Source organism: Gossypium hirsutum, chromosome A11 (genome assembly GCF_007990345.1).
Source record: "Gossypium hirsutum isolate 1008001.06 chromosome A11, Gossypium_hirsutum_v2.1, whole genome shotgun sequence".
In the NCBI taxonomy this organism is placed as follows: domain Eukaryota; kingdom Viridiplantae; phylum Streptophyta; class Magnoliopsida; order Malvales; family Malvaceae; genus Gossypium; species Gossypium hirsutum.
The window spans coordinates 119,093,941-119,110,113 of NC_053434.1; the positions used below are offsets into that span (position 1 = coordinate 119,093,941).

The window sequence follows — 16,173 nt, forward strand, 5'->3', positions numbered from 1 at the left end:
TAGACAGTGGTTGCACCAACCACATGACACCAGATGCTGTCATCTTCAAGTCATTAGACAGAAGCTATAAAACCAAGGTAAAAGTTGGGAATGGTCATTTCATTAAGGCAGAAGGCAAGGGAGATGTCCTGATAAGGACTCCCATAAGTAACAAGCTCATTTCAAATGTTCTATTGGTACCTAAGATTGACAGAAACCTGCTTAGCATAGCTTAGTTGCTTGAAAAGGGCTATATTGTGGTGTTCAAGGGAAATGAGTGCCAAATCAATGATCCAAGTGGATCTAAGCTCATGACAGTAGCCATGACAGACAAAAGCTTTGTTGTGGACTGGAGCAAAGGTTTAGATAGTGCCTACACTGTTTCTTTAGATGAATCCAAGCTATGGCATCAAAGACTTGGCCATGTCAACTTCAGATCAATGGATCAGATGGTCAGGGAGGATTTGGTTGAAAACTTCACTAACTCAGTTGAGAAAGAGGAGGTTTGTGAAGTATGTCAACTAGGAAAGCAGGCCAGACTGCCATTTCCTTCAAACAAAGCCTGGAGAGCCTCAGAAAGATTACAGCTTGTGCACATTGATGTGTGTCGCCCATGAAGACTCAGTCACTAAATGGAAGCAGGTATTTCATTCTATTTATTGATGATCATTCAAGATTTTTCTAGATTTACTTCTTGAAGCACAAATTAGAGGTGGCCTTTGTGTTTTGGAAATTCAAGGCTGCTGCAGAGACTGAGACAGGTTGCAAACTAAAGTCTTTAAGGTCTGACAATGGAACAGAGTATACTTCAGCTCAGTTTCAAGCCTTTTGTGATAAGGCGTTATACTTCAGCTCAGTTTCAAGCCTTTTGTGATAAGGCAGGTATCAAACATTAGCTCACCAACACCTATACTCCTCAGCAAAATGGAGTCAGTGAAAGAAAGAATAGAAGCTTGATGGATATGGCCAGGTGCTTGATGTTCGAGAAGAATTTTCCCAAAACCTTGTGGCCTGAGGCAGTTAACACTGCTGTTTACATTCAAAACAAGCTCCCAACCAAGGCATTGAGTCACAAAACTCTATTTGAAGCCTAGTTTGGGTTCAAGCCATCACTAGCTCATCTGAAAGTCTTTGGCTGCATATGCTATGCACTTGTCCCAACTGTAAAGAGGGACAAGTTGTCCAAGAAGGCTCAACCTGGTATTCTGGTAGGCTACAGCACAGTTAAAAAGGGTTATAGGATCTTAGATCCTTCAACAAACAAGGTATTTGTAACAGCCTAATTTTCAGTGGTGTCGGAACAGTGATTCGAGATCACTAAATCCGACAAATTAGTAGGAAATATTATTAATTTAGTGAGTATAAGTTAAATGTGAAGTTAGGAAAAATTTTGAAATAGTGAAATATACTAAAATATATATATTAAAATAATTAAAATTGAAAACGAGGTATCGAGACCTCGGGAATTTTAAATCGAGCCATAAATATTTTTATAAATATTTATGGAGTGTTAATAAGTTAGTATTAAAGTTTCGTCAAGAAATTTTAAAGTACTAATAGCTAATTGAACAAAAAGGACTAAATTGTATCAAATGCAAAATTGTGGGAAATGATTAAATAGCTTAAATGATAAAAGAAAGAGGGTTTAAAAGGCAAATAGACCCAAGTTCTATTTGGGCTGGACGGCAAGAGCATGAAATCACCAAGAAAATAAGGGGAATTAAGGGCAAAATTGGAAAATTGCAAAATTTACTTAATAAAGCTAGGACTAAAGTGGAATTATCTAGATTTCTCTTTATTTTTCTGCATTCTCATCAGCAAAAGCACCATGGAAGAGTTCCCTTAAGCTGGTTTTTCATATTTTTACTGCAAGTAAGTTCAATTCTTGATTATTTCTTGAAATTTTGTGCTTTTGTGACTTTTACAACTAGGTCCATTTGTTGAATTCATTAGTTCTTGATTCTATGAAAGAAATTGAAAGTTTCTATGAATATGTGCTGGAAGTATATGATGATTTGACATAGAATTAGAGCTTTAAATTGTTTATATGCTGATTTTATTGAAAGAATTGAATAGAAAGTGAATGTTTAGGACCTAAATTGTAAAAGAGTTTGAGGTTAGAGTTTTATGTGGAAATTCTGAATTTCAATAGTTATGAAATAACTTATAATGTCTAAGAAAAGTATTAATTGAGAAAATTAGTTTAATTGATGGGTTAATTAAGTAAGGACTGAATTGTATGAACTGTGAAATTTGGGGCAAAATGAAAATCAACATTTTGCACTAAAACAGTTTTGGACAGCAGCAATAGTCTAAATTTGAAAAATATCCAAAAATTTTAGAAATCTAATTAGAGTATGAATAAAATATGAAATTAAAGCTTATTGAGTCTAGTTTCTTATAGAAGAAACGGTGTAAGCAATGGAATTGTAAATCATGAGATATAATAAGTTTTGTGAGACAATGTTAGAATGATTTCGGGTTCCCCTGTTTTGACTTTGGAAAATCATCAAAAATTGAAGAAAAATAATTAAGGGATTAAATTTATATTTTTAAAATACTTAAAGAGTCTATTTTCAATAGAAATAAGCGGGAACATCATCCGAAACTCGTACGATGAGATAATTAATTCTTAGTGAAGAAGGGTCGGAACTATCAGACAGCAGAACAGGGGAAATTTTAAAGAATAAACTGTACTTATTGGCTGAACCAAAAATTCTGAAAATTTTATGGTAATAAGATAAGTAAGTCTAGTTTCAGGTAAAATTTGTGGATCTTAATTTCGAGTTCTGTAGCTTAAGATATAAATAATTTAGTGACTATGACACAAATGGACAGTTTTGAATATACATAAGTAAATTGTGAAATCGTACTTACAAGAATGTTATATACATTAAGGGTGTGGAATGGAGAGGAGGATGAGGAAAAATATATATGAATATTCAGTTAGCATGGCTAATTTGCATGTTTTAAGCTCATGGACTAAATTGAATAAAAGTAAAACTTTAGGGGGCAATTTTGTAAAAATGTCAAAAATGACTAAATTGAAGGGAATAAATTGTTTTATTATCTAAATTAATAAATTGAATGAAATTATCAATTTAAGATTGGGTGAAATTTGGGAAAATGGTAAATTACCAATATGCCCCTAAATCTTGGTATTTCTGCAATTTAGTCAGGTAGGTTCGGATACCCTGAATGAGCATGTAAATATGAAAACTTAAGTATTGTATCGTATTTTATATGATATTTTGAATTGAATATATGAAAAGGATGTTACATGAAACATGAAAATGAATACTAAATAATATAAATTAATTGAAATTATTCTAAAAATTTCGGTAATGCCTCGTATCCTATCCCGGTCTCAGGTACGGGTATGGGGTATTACATTTAATGGTATCAGAGCTAAGGTTTAGTCGGTTCTCGGACCGAACGTAGCATATGTGAAGTCTAGAAATACATGCCATTATGTAACTTGTGATACGATAATGTAATATCTTCCAACTCTGATGAGATTTATTTTACTTAAAGATAGAGATACTTTCCCAACCGAGCTAATTACGATAATGTTGAAAGCGATACTCAAATATATGAGCAAAAGTAGATTATGATGAGTCGGAACTCATAAAGGTATGAATAAATGTTATATTTAAATTTATGTGTATAGTAAGTAAAATTTTAAGGTAAGTATTAATATTGAATTGAATTTGTATGGATATATGTGATTGATGTGGAAATAGAATTTTGGATATATGTTATATTTGAAAATTTTATTGATTGGGAATGTGACGAAATTGATATGAATATGTGATTAATTGAAATGTATATTGATTGGAAACTGGAAAGTGAATCAAATACCCTATTAACAGTATCGGACCAGATTGGATACAAATGGCATGCCATTGGGTTTGTGATGTGATGAGGAGATTTGTAGTTCGGCCGAGAAGATGGTTATGTTATTATATACTTCGGTTTATCCGAAGAGACATTTAATGCCTTATTGGTGTGTTTGGGAGGATATGATATACTGGTGTGTTATGGAGGATTTATAATATTCCGGGTGTGTTTGGGTTGGATATTCTAGTGTGTTTGGGAGGATTATATGATACTGGTGTGTTTTGGAGGATTATACTGGTGTGTTTTGGTTGGACATTTTGGTGTGTTTGGATGGAATCCGTGTATCCGCCAAAGTCCGAGTCTTGTTAATAGGGGTAAATATGAATATTAAGTGAAATTGAAATGAGAATTGAATTCCCTATTAACTTGTCAGACTAGTCGAATATAATTGACATGCCATAGGAACTGGAAGTGTACGGGATTTGTCGGCTTTACTGATCAGGCACTTTATGTGTCGTATTTTAGGCACCTTGTATGTCACAGCAGGCACCTCGTGTGTCGTTTCAGGCACTTATGTGTCGTATTCTGATCAGGTACTATGTACCGTTTTAGGCACAATGTGCCTTACTGGTGTGTTTGGTTGGATCCGTGTATCCGTCTGAGTCCAAGTTATGTTAATAGGGTTGAATAAATGAAATGAGAAAATCGAATGAATTTGATCGATTAAACTATTGAAAGTGTGAAAAAGTGGAATTATGAAAAGAAATGTGAATTGTGAATTGAAATAGAGATATGAGATTGAAAGCTTGAACCAAAGGTTCATGAATTGATTAAAGATAATATAGATGATATATGATGCCATTTGATGAAAGACTATTGCCGAGATATGAAATTAAAGCATAATTAACACATATGACTTATATTGTTACATGTTTGATGTCTATTATTTATTATAGTATTTATAATTTGAATTATGGTAAAACCACTGAGTACAAACATACTCAACGTACGATTGTATTACTATAATTCAAATTATTTATTATTAAATGTTAAATTTAAATTATGTATATGGTAAGAGAAGTATGAGTTAGTGATATTGAGATATTTGAAATGCGTTTATGATGAGAAGGAACTTAGAAATGTAAGAATAGAAGTTCATGATATGTATGTGATAATGTATGAAATGAGATAATCAAAAGTTGAGAAATGATGAAACGTGAATGAAATGAAAGTTTATATTGTGATAAACTTATCTATGTTTGTGTGGCATTCATATGATATTATGTGTCTGACTTGTTTGGTTAAGTAAATGCTATGAGTAAATTTACTCAAAATTCATGGAATGTATGTTTAAGTACACTAGTTTGAAATGAATAATTGAAAAGTTCGTGTAACATAATCATGTATGTTAATTTGCTTGAAGTGAATTATGTAATTGTGAAGATATGATGTTGATGATAAACACTAAGTTATATGTTTGAATTTATGAGAACTCAGTTAGAGGCTTTACGACCTCACCCTCTTACCAATGTAGTATTTTATAATGAAAATTTACAAAAAAAATGTTGAATAAGTTCACAAATGTGAAACTAATGAGTACAGTAATGGAATAATTAATAATGCAGACGAAGTTGAAAATAGTTTGACAAGTGAATACAATTTTGAAAAAAAAAGATATCAGATTATTCTAAAGATCATTCAGATTACGTAATGTCACGGTTAAAGAAAAAGTTAACCTCGGCTAGTCGACTTATTCAGATACGATGTCTGAAGTATGTGTTTGCTGAAATTTTTCCCGAATTGGTTTTCGTTAGTGAATGGAATGATGCGGGGTTCATGATGACAGAATTAGTAAAAAAAATGATAATTGAGTAGTAAAGATGTCTGTGTGTGATAGTTACAGTTGAAACGAATATGATCATCTTTTCTGGGTATTCTATATATTCTTTTATCCTCAGAGATATGTGTGTGGTTATTCAGTCTCTGGTGGAGTTCTGATGTTTTGAGAATGCTAGTTAATTATGATGTTAGACGAAAGCCCTATTGGTCTGGTCGGTTTATGATTGTCATTTCTTCATCTTCTTGGAATTCTATTTTAATATGTTGGAAATGAAGTTAATGGTAAAAATTTATGTGAGACTATTCTTATGTTTCTACTGATTATGATTTTGTTTTATACATGCAGGAAATATATTATCTCTGTTATGATGGAAGTCTAGAGTCGGTAAACAGTGTTTTTCTTTTGGCTTTCTTTGAGAAATTATCAAGATCTTTATTATCTTCTTGTGAGTTAGATGTACTAGTGATTGCACGAGCGTTACATAATATCTTTGAGTTCATGTTCAGATGCCTATTTGTTAGCAAGTAAGCCGAACATTAAGAACATTTAGGATTATTGCAGTCAATGATAATACTAGTGTGTTATGAGATAGAATGACTATAGATTTCGAATTGGGATTGTCATTAACATCAGAAAAGAAAATGTTATTTAGTTTATGGTTGTTCATTTGACAAAGAAAGATCTGTATGATCATTTCAGTAGGTACAGAGTTTTCATTTGACAGATCAGCTGAATATATGTATCCCTGATAGGGTAATTTAGAATTTTGACAGTATATTCCAACATTGTGTTCTAGAGTTCAAAGGTGAATGGAAAAAGATATTCGAGGTTAAATCAAATTGTGATTCTGAGAAGTTAGTAAAGGTGTTTTATGAGTGTTGAAAGCAACTTCTTCTGGTAAGATTTTCGGGGACGAAAATCCCTAAAGGGGGGAGAGTTGTAACAGCCTAATTTTCAGTAGTGTCGGAACAGTGATTCGAGATCACTAAATCCGACAAATTAGTAGGAAATATTATTAATTTAGTGAGTATAAGTTAAATGTGAAGTTAGGAAAAATTTTGAAATAGTGAAATATACTAAAAATATATATATATATTAAAATAATTAAAATTGAAAACGAGGTATAGAGACCTCGAGAATTTTAAATCGAGCCATAAATATTTTTATAAATATTTATGGAGTGCTAATAAGTTAGTATTAAAGTTTCGTCAAGAAATTTTAAAGTACTGATAGCTAATTGAACAAAAAGGACTAAATTGTATCAAATGCAAAATTGTGGGAAATGATTAAATAGCTTAAATGATAAAAGAAAGAGGGTTTAAAAGGAAAATAGACCCAAGGTCTATTTGGGCTGGACGGCAAGAGCATGAAATCACCAAGAAAATAAGGGGAATTAAGGGCAAAATTGGAAAATTGCAAAATTTACTTAATAAAGCTAGGACTAAAGTGGAATTATCTAGATTTCTCTTTATTTTTCTGCATTCTCATCAGAAAAAACACCATGGAAGAGTTCCCTTAAGCTGGTTTTTCATATTTTTACTGCAAGTAAGTTCAATTCTTGATTATTTCTTGAAATTTTGTGTTTTTGTGACTTTTACAACTAGGTCCATTTGTTGAATTCATTAGTTCTTGATTCTATGAAAGAAATTGAAAGTTTATATGAATATGTGCTGGAAGTATATGATGATTTGACATAGAATTAGAGCTTTAAATTGTTTATATGCTGATTTTATTGAAAGAATTGAATAGAAAGTGAATGTTTGGGACCTAAATTGTAAAAGAGTTTGAGGTTAGAGTTTTATGTGGAAATTCTGAATTTCAATAGTTATGAAATAACTTATAATGTCTAGGAAAAGTATTAATTGAGAAAATTAGTTTAATTGAGGGGTTAATTAAATAAGGACTGAATTGTATGAACTGTGAAATTTGGGGCAAAATGAAAATCAACATTTTGCACTAAAACAGTTTTGGACAGCAGCAATAGTCTAAATTTGAAAAATCTCCAAAAATTTTAGAAATCTAATTAGAGTATGAATAAAATATGAAATTAAAGCTTATTGAGTCTAGTTTCTTATAGAAGAAACGGTGTAAGCAATGGAATTGTAAATCATGAGATATAATAAGTTTTGTGAGACAATGTCAGAATGATTTCGGGTTCCCCTATTTTGACTTTGGAAAATCATAAAAAATTGAAGAAAAATAATTAAGGGATTAAATTTATATTTTTAAAATAATTAAAGAGTTTATTTTCAATAGAAATAAGCGGGAACATCATCCGAATCTCGTACGATGAGATAATTAATTCTTAGTGAAGAAGGGTAGGAACTATCAGACAGCAAAACAGGGGAAAATTTAAAGAATAAACTGTACTTATTGGCTGAACCAAAAATTCTGAAAATTTTATGGTAATAAGATAAGTAAGTCTAGTTTCAGGGAAAATTTGTGGATCTTAATTTCGAGTTCTGTAGCTTAAGATATAAACAATTTAGTGATTATGACACAAATGGACAGTTTTGAATATACATAAGTAAATTGTGAAATCGTACTTACAAGAATGTTATATACATTAAGGATGTGGAATGGAGAGGAGGATGAGGAAAAATATATATGAATATTCAGTTAGCATGGCTAATTTGCATGTTTTAAGCTCATGGACTAAATTGAATAAAAGTAAAACTTTAGGGGGCAATTTTGTAAAAATGTCAAAAATGACTAAATTGAAGGGAGTAAATTGTTTTATTATCTAAATTAATAAATTGAATGAAATTATCAATTTAAGATTGGGTGAAATTTGGGAAAATGGTAAATTACCAATATGCCCCTAAATCTTGGTATTTCTGCAATTTAGTCAGGTAGGTTCGGATACCCTGAATGAGCATATAAATATGAAAATTTAAGTATTGTATCGTATTTTATATAATATTTTGAATTGAATATATGAAAAGGATGTTACATGAAACATGAAAATGAATACTAAATAATATAAATTAATTGAAATTATTCTGAAAATTTCGGTAATGCCTCGTATCCTATCCCGGTCTCAGGTACGGGTATGGGGTATTACAGTATTTTCTATTTTGAATCAGTGCCAACTACTTCAACACCGACACAAAAAAAATCATTTTTTTTAAGTTTTGAACCGGTGTCAGCCACTTCAACACTAACACCTGATAAAATATTTTTTTTCTTTTTCTTTTTAAATTGTAGAATACCTATATTTTTTGAAGGTATTTAAACAAAAATACATTTGGATGTTCGCCATTACACTGCTGACACAAAAAAATATCATTTTTTATTGTATAGGGCAATCATTAAGGCATAATTAGGGAATGATGGAGGTGGTGCCAATGGTGAGATGGCCGACACCGCCCGACATTGTAGATTTCAGGTTATATATGTCATAATTTTTCAAATAGGCTCATTTTTATAAATATTTATTTTCTTTGAGGTTAGTTGGGCAAAATAGTCAGAAGAAATGAACGAAATAAATGGATGTTGAATTGTTTCTTTCTTTCTCATTTTCTCGAATTTGGCATTGTGGAGTTTCGACTATTTTACCCAAATGACACAAAAAATAATTATTTATGCAAATGACCCTGGTTCAAAAATATTACCTAAATCACTTAAAATGAACAGTAAAATTGGGTAAGAGAGACTAAATGGCCGACAACAGTATTTTTTCTGACACAACCATTGCTTTATGATTGTGTTAGGTGTTAAAAAATAAATTTTTGGGTGTCGAGGACTAGATGGTCGATATCATTGTATTTTTTTTCACCCGTATCATATTGATATATATTTATACCAATATTTGAAAAAAAATTATCTTTTTGAAATGCTAACACACTAATAGCCGACACTCATTTTACCCAAATTAATCTCAAAATCCACGTGACCACTGAGGCCTCTTTATTTTAAATCGTATTTTGATTTATGATACTAATAAATTATAATTTTATTACTCCATTAATGGTTTCGTTGGCAACTAACAGTTTATTTGGATCCCAGTAGAACATTGTTTAACTTTCTAACTTTTATAATTTAAAATTAAATATGGTTGTAAAAACCTGACATTCGGCTTGTGAATGCCGGCACCTGCTCAGAAGGTCACAATTTGGCCATTAAGTGCCGGCACCTTCTCTTTTAAATTTGGTGTTGGTGTGTAGATAATTAGTATTTCAGCACTCAAAATTCCTTTTTTTTTAATTTTAAAAAAATATAGATCATTTGTGTGTTAACACTCAAAAAAAAATTAATCAGATAAATGGGGTGTTGGTTATTAATGTGCTAACACTCAATAAAAATATTTTTTTTAATTTGATAAAGAGGCGCCAGTCTTTAGTGTGCTAGCACTGAAAAAATAATTTTTTCAAATATTAGTATAAACGTATACCAATATGATACGGAGTGAAAAAAATATAAGAGTGCCACCCATCTAATTCTCAGTATTTAAATATTTTTTAACACTTGACACAATCATTAAGTAATGATTATGTCATAAAAATAGGTGATCTCAACAATTTATTACCCCCAATTTAATTTTATTATTTATTTTAGATCATTTGAATAATTATTTTTTTAATTAAAATTATTTACGTAAATAATTATTTTTTAGGGACATTTGATTAAAATAACCGTTAGAACTAAGTAAATAGGCATGCTTTGGAACCATTCTCTTGGATAAGACAATAAAATTTTCTTTTCATAGCAGGTTTTTTTATTTTGTCAACTTATTAAAATTAAGATGATGTCCAACATCAATAAAAAGATATTTCTCTCCATTTTTTTTGTGTATTTGAAAATATAGATATTTTTAAAAAAGTTTTAACCGGTACTATCTAAACAACGGTGACATACATTATAAAAATATTTTTTTATTGTGAATATTCATATTTTTAATAATATTTTAAAAAATACATACAATATTATCTAACACAATGTTGACATAAAAAAATTTCTTTTTGTTTTTTAAACACTGATGATTAGGGGAAAAATGCGAATAATTTGATTAGTGTGTCAAGTCGTACTGATAAATACTACAACTCATATTCGTATATATTTGTTTTCCCAACTCATTTTTATAATGAATTAATTTTTAAGGATTATTTTTATAAAAATCTACTTCCGAAGTGAAATAGAAATACCATTACCCAATATTGAGCTCGCTTTTCAGTAACTAGAAGCCCAATAATTATTAAATAACTTTTTTGGAATAATATTTATTCAATTTAGTGTTTATAGACCTAGTGAAATTGGTTTGGATGAAATTTATACATAATATTAATATATTTTGTCTTCCGTATCTCAATTCGACTTAAATATAGAACTAAATTTTTATCTAAATTTTTTATATTTGTACCTAATTAATTCAAGTTTGTTTAGAGACTAGTATATATATATATATATATATATTAAAATGTTTTAATTTAAATTAATAATTTAGTTTTTTTAGTAAAACTAAAATATAAACAAATTAATATATATTTTTAATATTTACATAGTATTTATATTACTATATATTCTATTTTATGTGATATAAATTACATAATATGTGAAAATAAAAATAAAAATATATTACAAAAAGTATAAAGAGGGTTGAGCTAAACTTCGACTTTAAATATTGGAGTTCAAGCTTGGTCCATATTTTAAATAGTTCTAATTTTGGCAAGCTGATTTTGGGGCCTTATGCTATTATCTCATTCCTTTCATATTTTAAGTGAACTTTTAAACTTTAATTTAACCTTATAATTTTAAGTTAATAAATCCTTATATTTCTTCGATTTAGTAATGTTAACCGGACGTGACAAGTTAATTAAGGTACAAGTGATGAAGTGAAATATTTTGTCTATTTCATCATTAAAATTTTAAATGGATTTAAGACCAATATTTTTTTTGAGTATTTTAAGTTTTTTAAATAACAATAGTTTAATTTAGTCTATAATTTTAAGGCGATATATTATGTAATAATGTTGGTCCAATTTTTACATGTGTTAATTTTTCTTCTAGTGATATTGAGGTCAATATTTTTATATTTAAATCGATAATTAAACCAGTCAAATCATAAATTCTCACCTTTAAATTGATTTTTGATCAATATCCTTTTCAATTATGAGTTGAATTTGGTTTCACTTAAATCAAATGCAAGTAATTGGGTGAAATACTTTGGTTAGAATTTAATTAAAAGGAGGTAATGTTAATTAGTAATGTGTACAATAATGAAGTGATTGAGTGTAAATAGTCTTTAGATTTATATAAGTGTTTTTATATTATGATATTTAATTTTAGTCAACTTTTTTTATGATATGATATACAAGTGAATCACAAGATGAGGTGTATATTTTTAATCACGTTTTAGTAATAATGGTTTAAATTAAATGAAATTCAATTAATTAATATATGTATTTTTAAGTGTGGAAATGCTGGCCTCATGATTGAAAGTGTGTTTACTAAATATTAGTGTAATGGTTGTAAGTAGAAGTCAAATATGTTACTATCATATATGACAATTTCTTTGCAAGCTTAATATCTTAAACATTCTTTGTAAGTCATCTTTTATTGTGTTAACTAAATTTGTAGAAAAAACAGTTAATTATCTAAATAGGATGAAGGAAAGCAAGAATTAAATGATTTTTTTTATTGAAATGGTAAGTTTCATTGCGTTTCAAGTTTTTTTATTGAAAGGAAAGGAAAGCAAGAATTATAATCATTAAGTTTTTTTATTAATTTTTTAAATACATATATTAGAGGTAAAGAATTGTCACGAAATTTAGAGTGTTTCATTATCAGAAGATATCATCAGGTTTACCAAATAATCTCATCTTATCGTCTTAAAAGGAGAGCAATTTCCTTCTACTGACAGGTAAAATCCCGGAAATTTCTTTGAGGTCTTAATCAAATCGATTAAGACAATGGTGTTTTGGTTTCTTTGTATTTATATTGGACTGATGGTGCAGAATAACTTGTGTACACAATAAAACTTACTAGAGCCCATAATCACTATTGCTGTAATTTTGTGTGTAATAATGTCTTGTTTGATCATGCTTGTTGTTGCGCGGAAGCGTGTGAAAGAGTAAAATTATTGTACTGAAAAATCACACTAAGTTCAATTCTCAGGAAAGAGAGGTAGATCACGAAGATCACTTAAATACCAAGTCTTTCCTAGCCAGAATATCCCTCTATCGTAATTTAATAGCACAATAAATCACTACAATCACATTCACAAAATATGCAAAACAAATAATAAAGAACACTAGAATTTTAACGAGGTTCAGCAAATTTTGCCTACGTCCTCGGGCACTACCAAATATATTTCACTCCAAAAATTACTAGTGAAATTTACAAATAGAGAGAGAGAATAATGCCTTAAGTAGAGAATGGCAATTATGGGATGAAGAAAGTAAGCAATGGTTAGGCCTATTTATAGTTGAGGTTCAAGGATCAACTTGCAATGTCCCTATACAATTAGGGACCAAAATTGCAATTATCCCATGCCAACTTTTAACCCAACTTGCCAACCAATATTACTTTCTACTTTCGGTGAACACCCCATTTGACTTTTCAAACAATGGTGGGTTCCAATAATCTCCACCTTGAAGATTTGATTACGATAATCTTATCTTCACACAATTCTTTCTGCTTTTGACAACAATACTTGATAGTGCCTTCTTTAACTGTTAAACTTGCAGGATATTAATCAAGTTCAAACAATGTTCGAACTTGGTTGCTGTTACCACCTTGGTCATCATATCTGCGGGATTATCTGCAGTCTTGATCTTCTGAAGACAAATTTTCCCCTCTTCAATAATTTCCCGCACAAAATGGCATCGTACGTCGATATGTTTTGTACGTGCATGATAGACTTGATTCTTTGCTAAATGAATAGCACTTTGACTATCACAATACACGTTAATATGCTCCTGAACCAACCCCAAGGTTTTAGCCATACCTTGTAACCAAATAGCCTCCTTTACAGCCTCTGTTACAGCCATGTACTCGGCTTCTGTGGTTGACAATGCAACTGTAGACTGTAGTGTAGACTTCCAACTTATTGGTCCTCCAGCAAATGTAAACACATAACCGGTGGTTGATCTTCGCTTGTCCAAATCACCGGCATAGTCAGAATCAACGTACCCAATAACACCTTTACCAAGTGTATTATCCTGCTTGAACAGTAATCCAACATCCACGGTCTTCTGAATATACCGTAGAATCCATTTCACAGCTTGCCAATGTCCTTTTCCAGGATTATGCATATACCTGCTCACTATACTAACTGCCTGTGAAATGTCGGGTCTTGTACACACCATTGCATACATCAAGCTACCCACTGCATTAGAATACGGAACTTGCAACATGTATTCTCGTTTCGTATTCGTCGAAGGAGATAGTTGTGCAGAAAGCTTGAAATGAGAAGCTAACGGGGTACTTACAGGTTTTGTCTGCTCGTTCATGCCAAACTGCTGTAGTACCTTTTTCAAATACTGCTTCTGAGACAAGCTAACTCTATCATGAGCTCTATCTCTCCATATTTCCATGCCGAGAATCTTTTTAGCTTCTCCTAGATCTTTCATCTCAAACTCGAAATTGAGTTGAGTCTTCAATCTTTCAATCTCAACTTTGCTCTTAGATGCTATTAGCATATCATCAACATATAAGAGCAAGTATATGAAAGTTCCTTCTTGTAGCTTCTGAAAATACACGCAATGATCAAATTTACTTCTTGTGTACCTTTGCCCTTTCATGAACTGATCAAATCGCTTGTACCACTGCCTCGGAGATTGCTTCAATCCATAAAGCGACTTTGTCAGTTTGTAAACCCAATTTTCTTTTCCAGCAACCTTGAATCCATCTGGCTGAGTCATATAGATTTCCTCTTCCAAATCACCGTGTAAAAACGCGGTCTTCACATCAAGCTGAACTAGTTCAAGATCATATTGCGCAACCAAGGCTAGCAAAATCCGAATAGACAAATGCTTCACAACTGGAGAAAACACTTCATTGTAGTCTATTCCTTCTTTCTGAGCGTAACCCTTTGCTACTAATCTAGCCTTGTATCGAATTTCATTTTTATCAGGAAATCCTTCCTTCTTTGCATATACCCATTTGCATCCAATTGCCTTCTTTCCCTTGGGTAGTGTCACCAACTCCCAGGTCTTATTTTTATGAAGAGACTGTATTTATTCATTCATTGCTTGCTTCCACTTTACACCATCAGGGTTACTTATTACTTCTGTGTAAGTAGAAGAAACATCATCATCTGTAATTGGAAGTGCATAGGCCACTATATCATCAAAGCGAGCAGGCTTACGAATCTCTCTTCTTGGCCTTCTATATGCAATTGAATCTTGTTGCTGTAGAGGTTCTTGGGTAGGAACCTCTTCATCATTTGTCCCTTCAATATTAGCTGGATCATCGTTAACCTTTTCAAGCTCCACCTGCTGCAAAGTACTACTGGTTTTGTCATCCTTTTGTGAATCATTGTACTTCAACATGGTTGATTCATCAAAAGTCACATCTCTACTGAAAACAATCTTCCTTGTATCAGGACACCAGAGACGATATCCTTTTACTCCATCAGTTATACCCAAGAATAATGCTTTCTTTGCTCTTGGGTCTAACTTAGATTCTTTTACATGATAATATGAAGTGGAACCAAATACATGCAAAGAATCATAATCAGTAGCAGATTTACCAGTCCACATCTCCATAGGAGTTTTTCCATTTATTGCAGCTGATGGCAAACGGTTAATTAGATGGCACGCATATGTAACTGCCTCAGCCCAAAATTCTTTGCCCAATCCAGCATTGGACAACATACATCGAACTTTCTCCAGTATAGTTCGATTCATTCGTTCTGCCACCCCATTTTGCTGTGGTGTATCCCGAACAGTGAAGTGTCGTACAATGCCCTCATCTTGGCATACTTGTAGAAATGGATCGTTTTTGTACTCAGTACCATTATCTGATCGAAGTCGTTTGACCTTTCGACCAGTCTGAGTCTCCACCATCTTCTTCCATTTCAGAAATGCATCCAAAACTTCACTTTTTCTTTTCATTAGATACACCCATACTTTTCTTGAATAATCATCAACAAAAGTAACAAAATAGTGCATACCTCCCAAAGAAGCTACTTTGGTAGGTCCCCACACATCACTGTGAACGTAGTACAGAATTCCTTTCGTATTGTGAATTGCTGGACCAAATTTTACCCTCTTCTGCTTGCCCAGAACACAATGTTCACAGAATTCCATTTTGCAAGAATTTGCACCTTTCAATAAGCCTTGCTTCACCAATGTCTGCAAAGCTTTTTCACCAGCATGTCCCAATCGCATATGCCATAATCTGGTAGCCTCTGAATCTACATCTTTTGTAGAAACTATTGATGTTGATCCAATAACTGTACTTCCATTTAAAAATACAAGTTATTTCTTCTTGTGCCTTTCATCACTGTCAGTTGCCCAGCTACTACTTTTAGTAATCCATCTCTCAAAGTGATTGTGAGCCCTTTAGATTCT

The 16,173-nt window shown here is 31.5% G+C and overlaps 1 protein-coding gene across 1 annotated transcript in view; it reads left to right on the forward strand.

Moving 5' to 3' along the window:
* The first annotated feature begins 941 nt into the window (after positions 1-941).
* Positions 942-16,173, forward strand: part of LOC107954797 (L-type lectin-domain containing receptor kinase V.9-like) — a 40,160-nt gene continuing 24,928 nt past the window's right edge. The window contains exons 1-2 of the mRNA XM_016890474.2: positions 942-1,040; positions 1,149-1,244. Of these exons, the coding sequence (XP_016745963.2) occupies positions 942-1,040; positions 1,149-1,244 (195 nt within the window). The remainder of the gene's footprint in view (positions 1,041-1,148; positions 1,245-16,173) is intronic.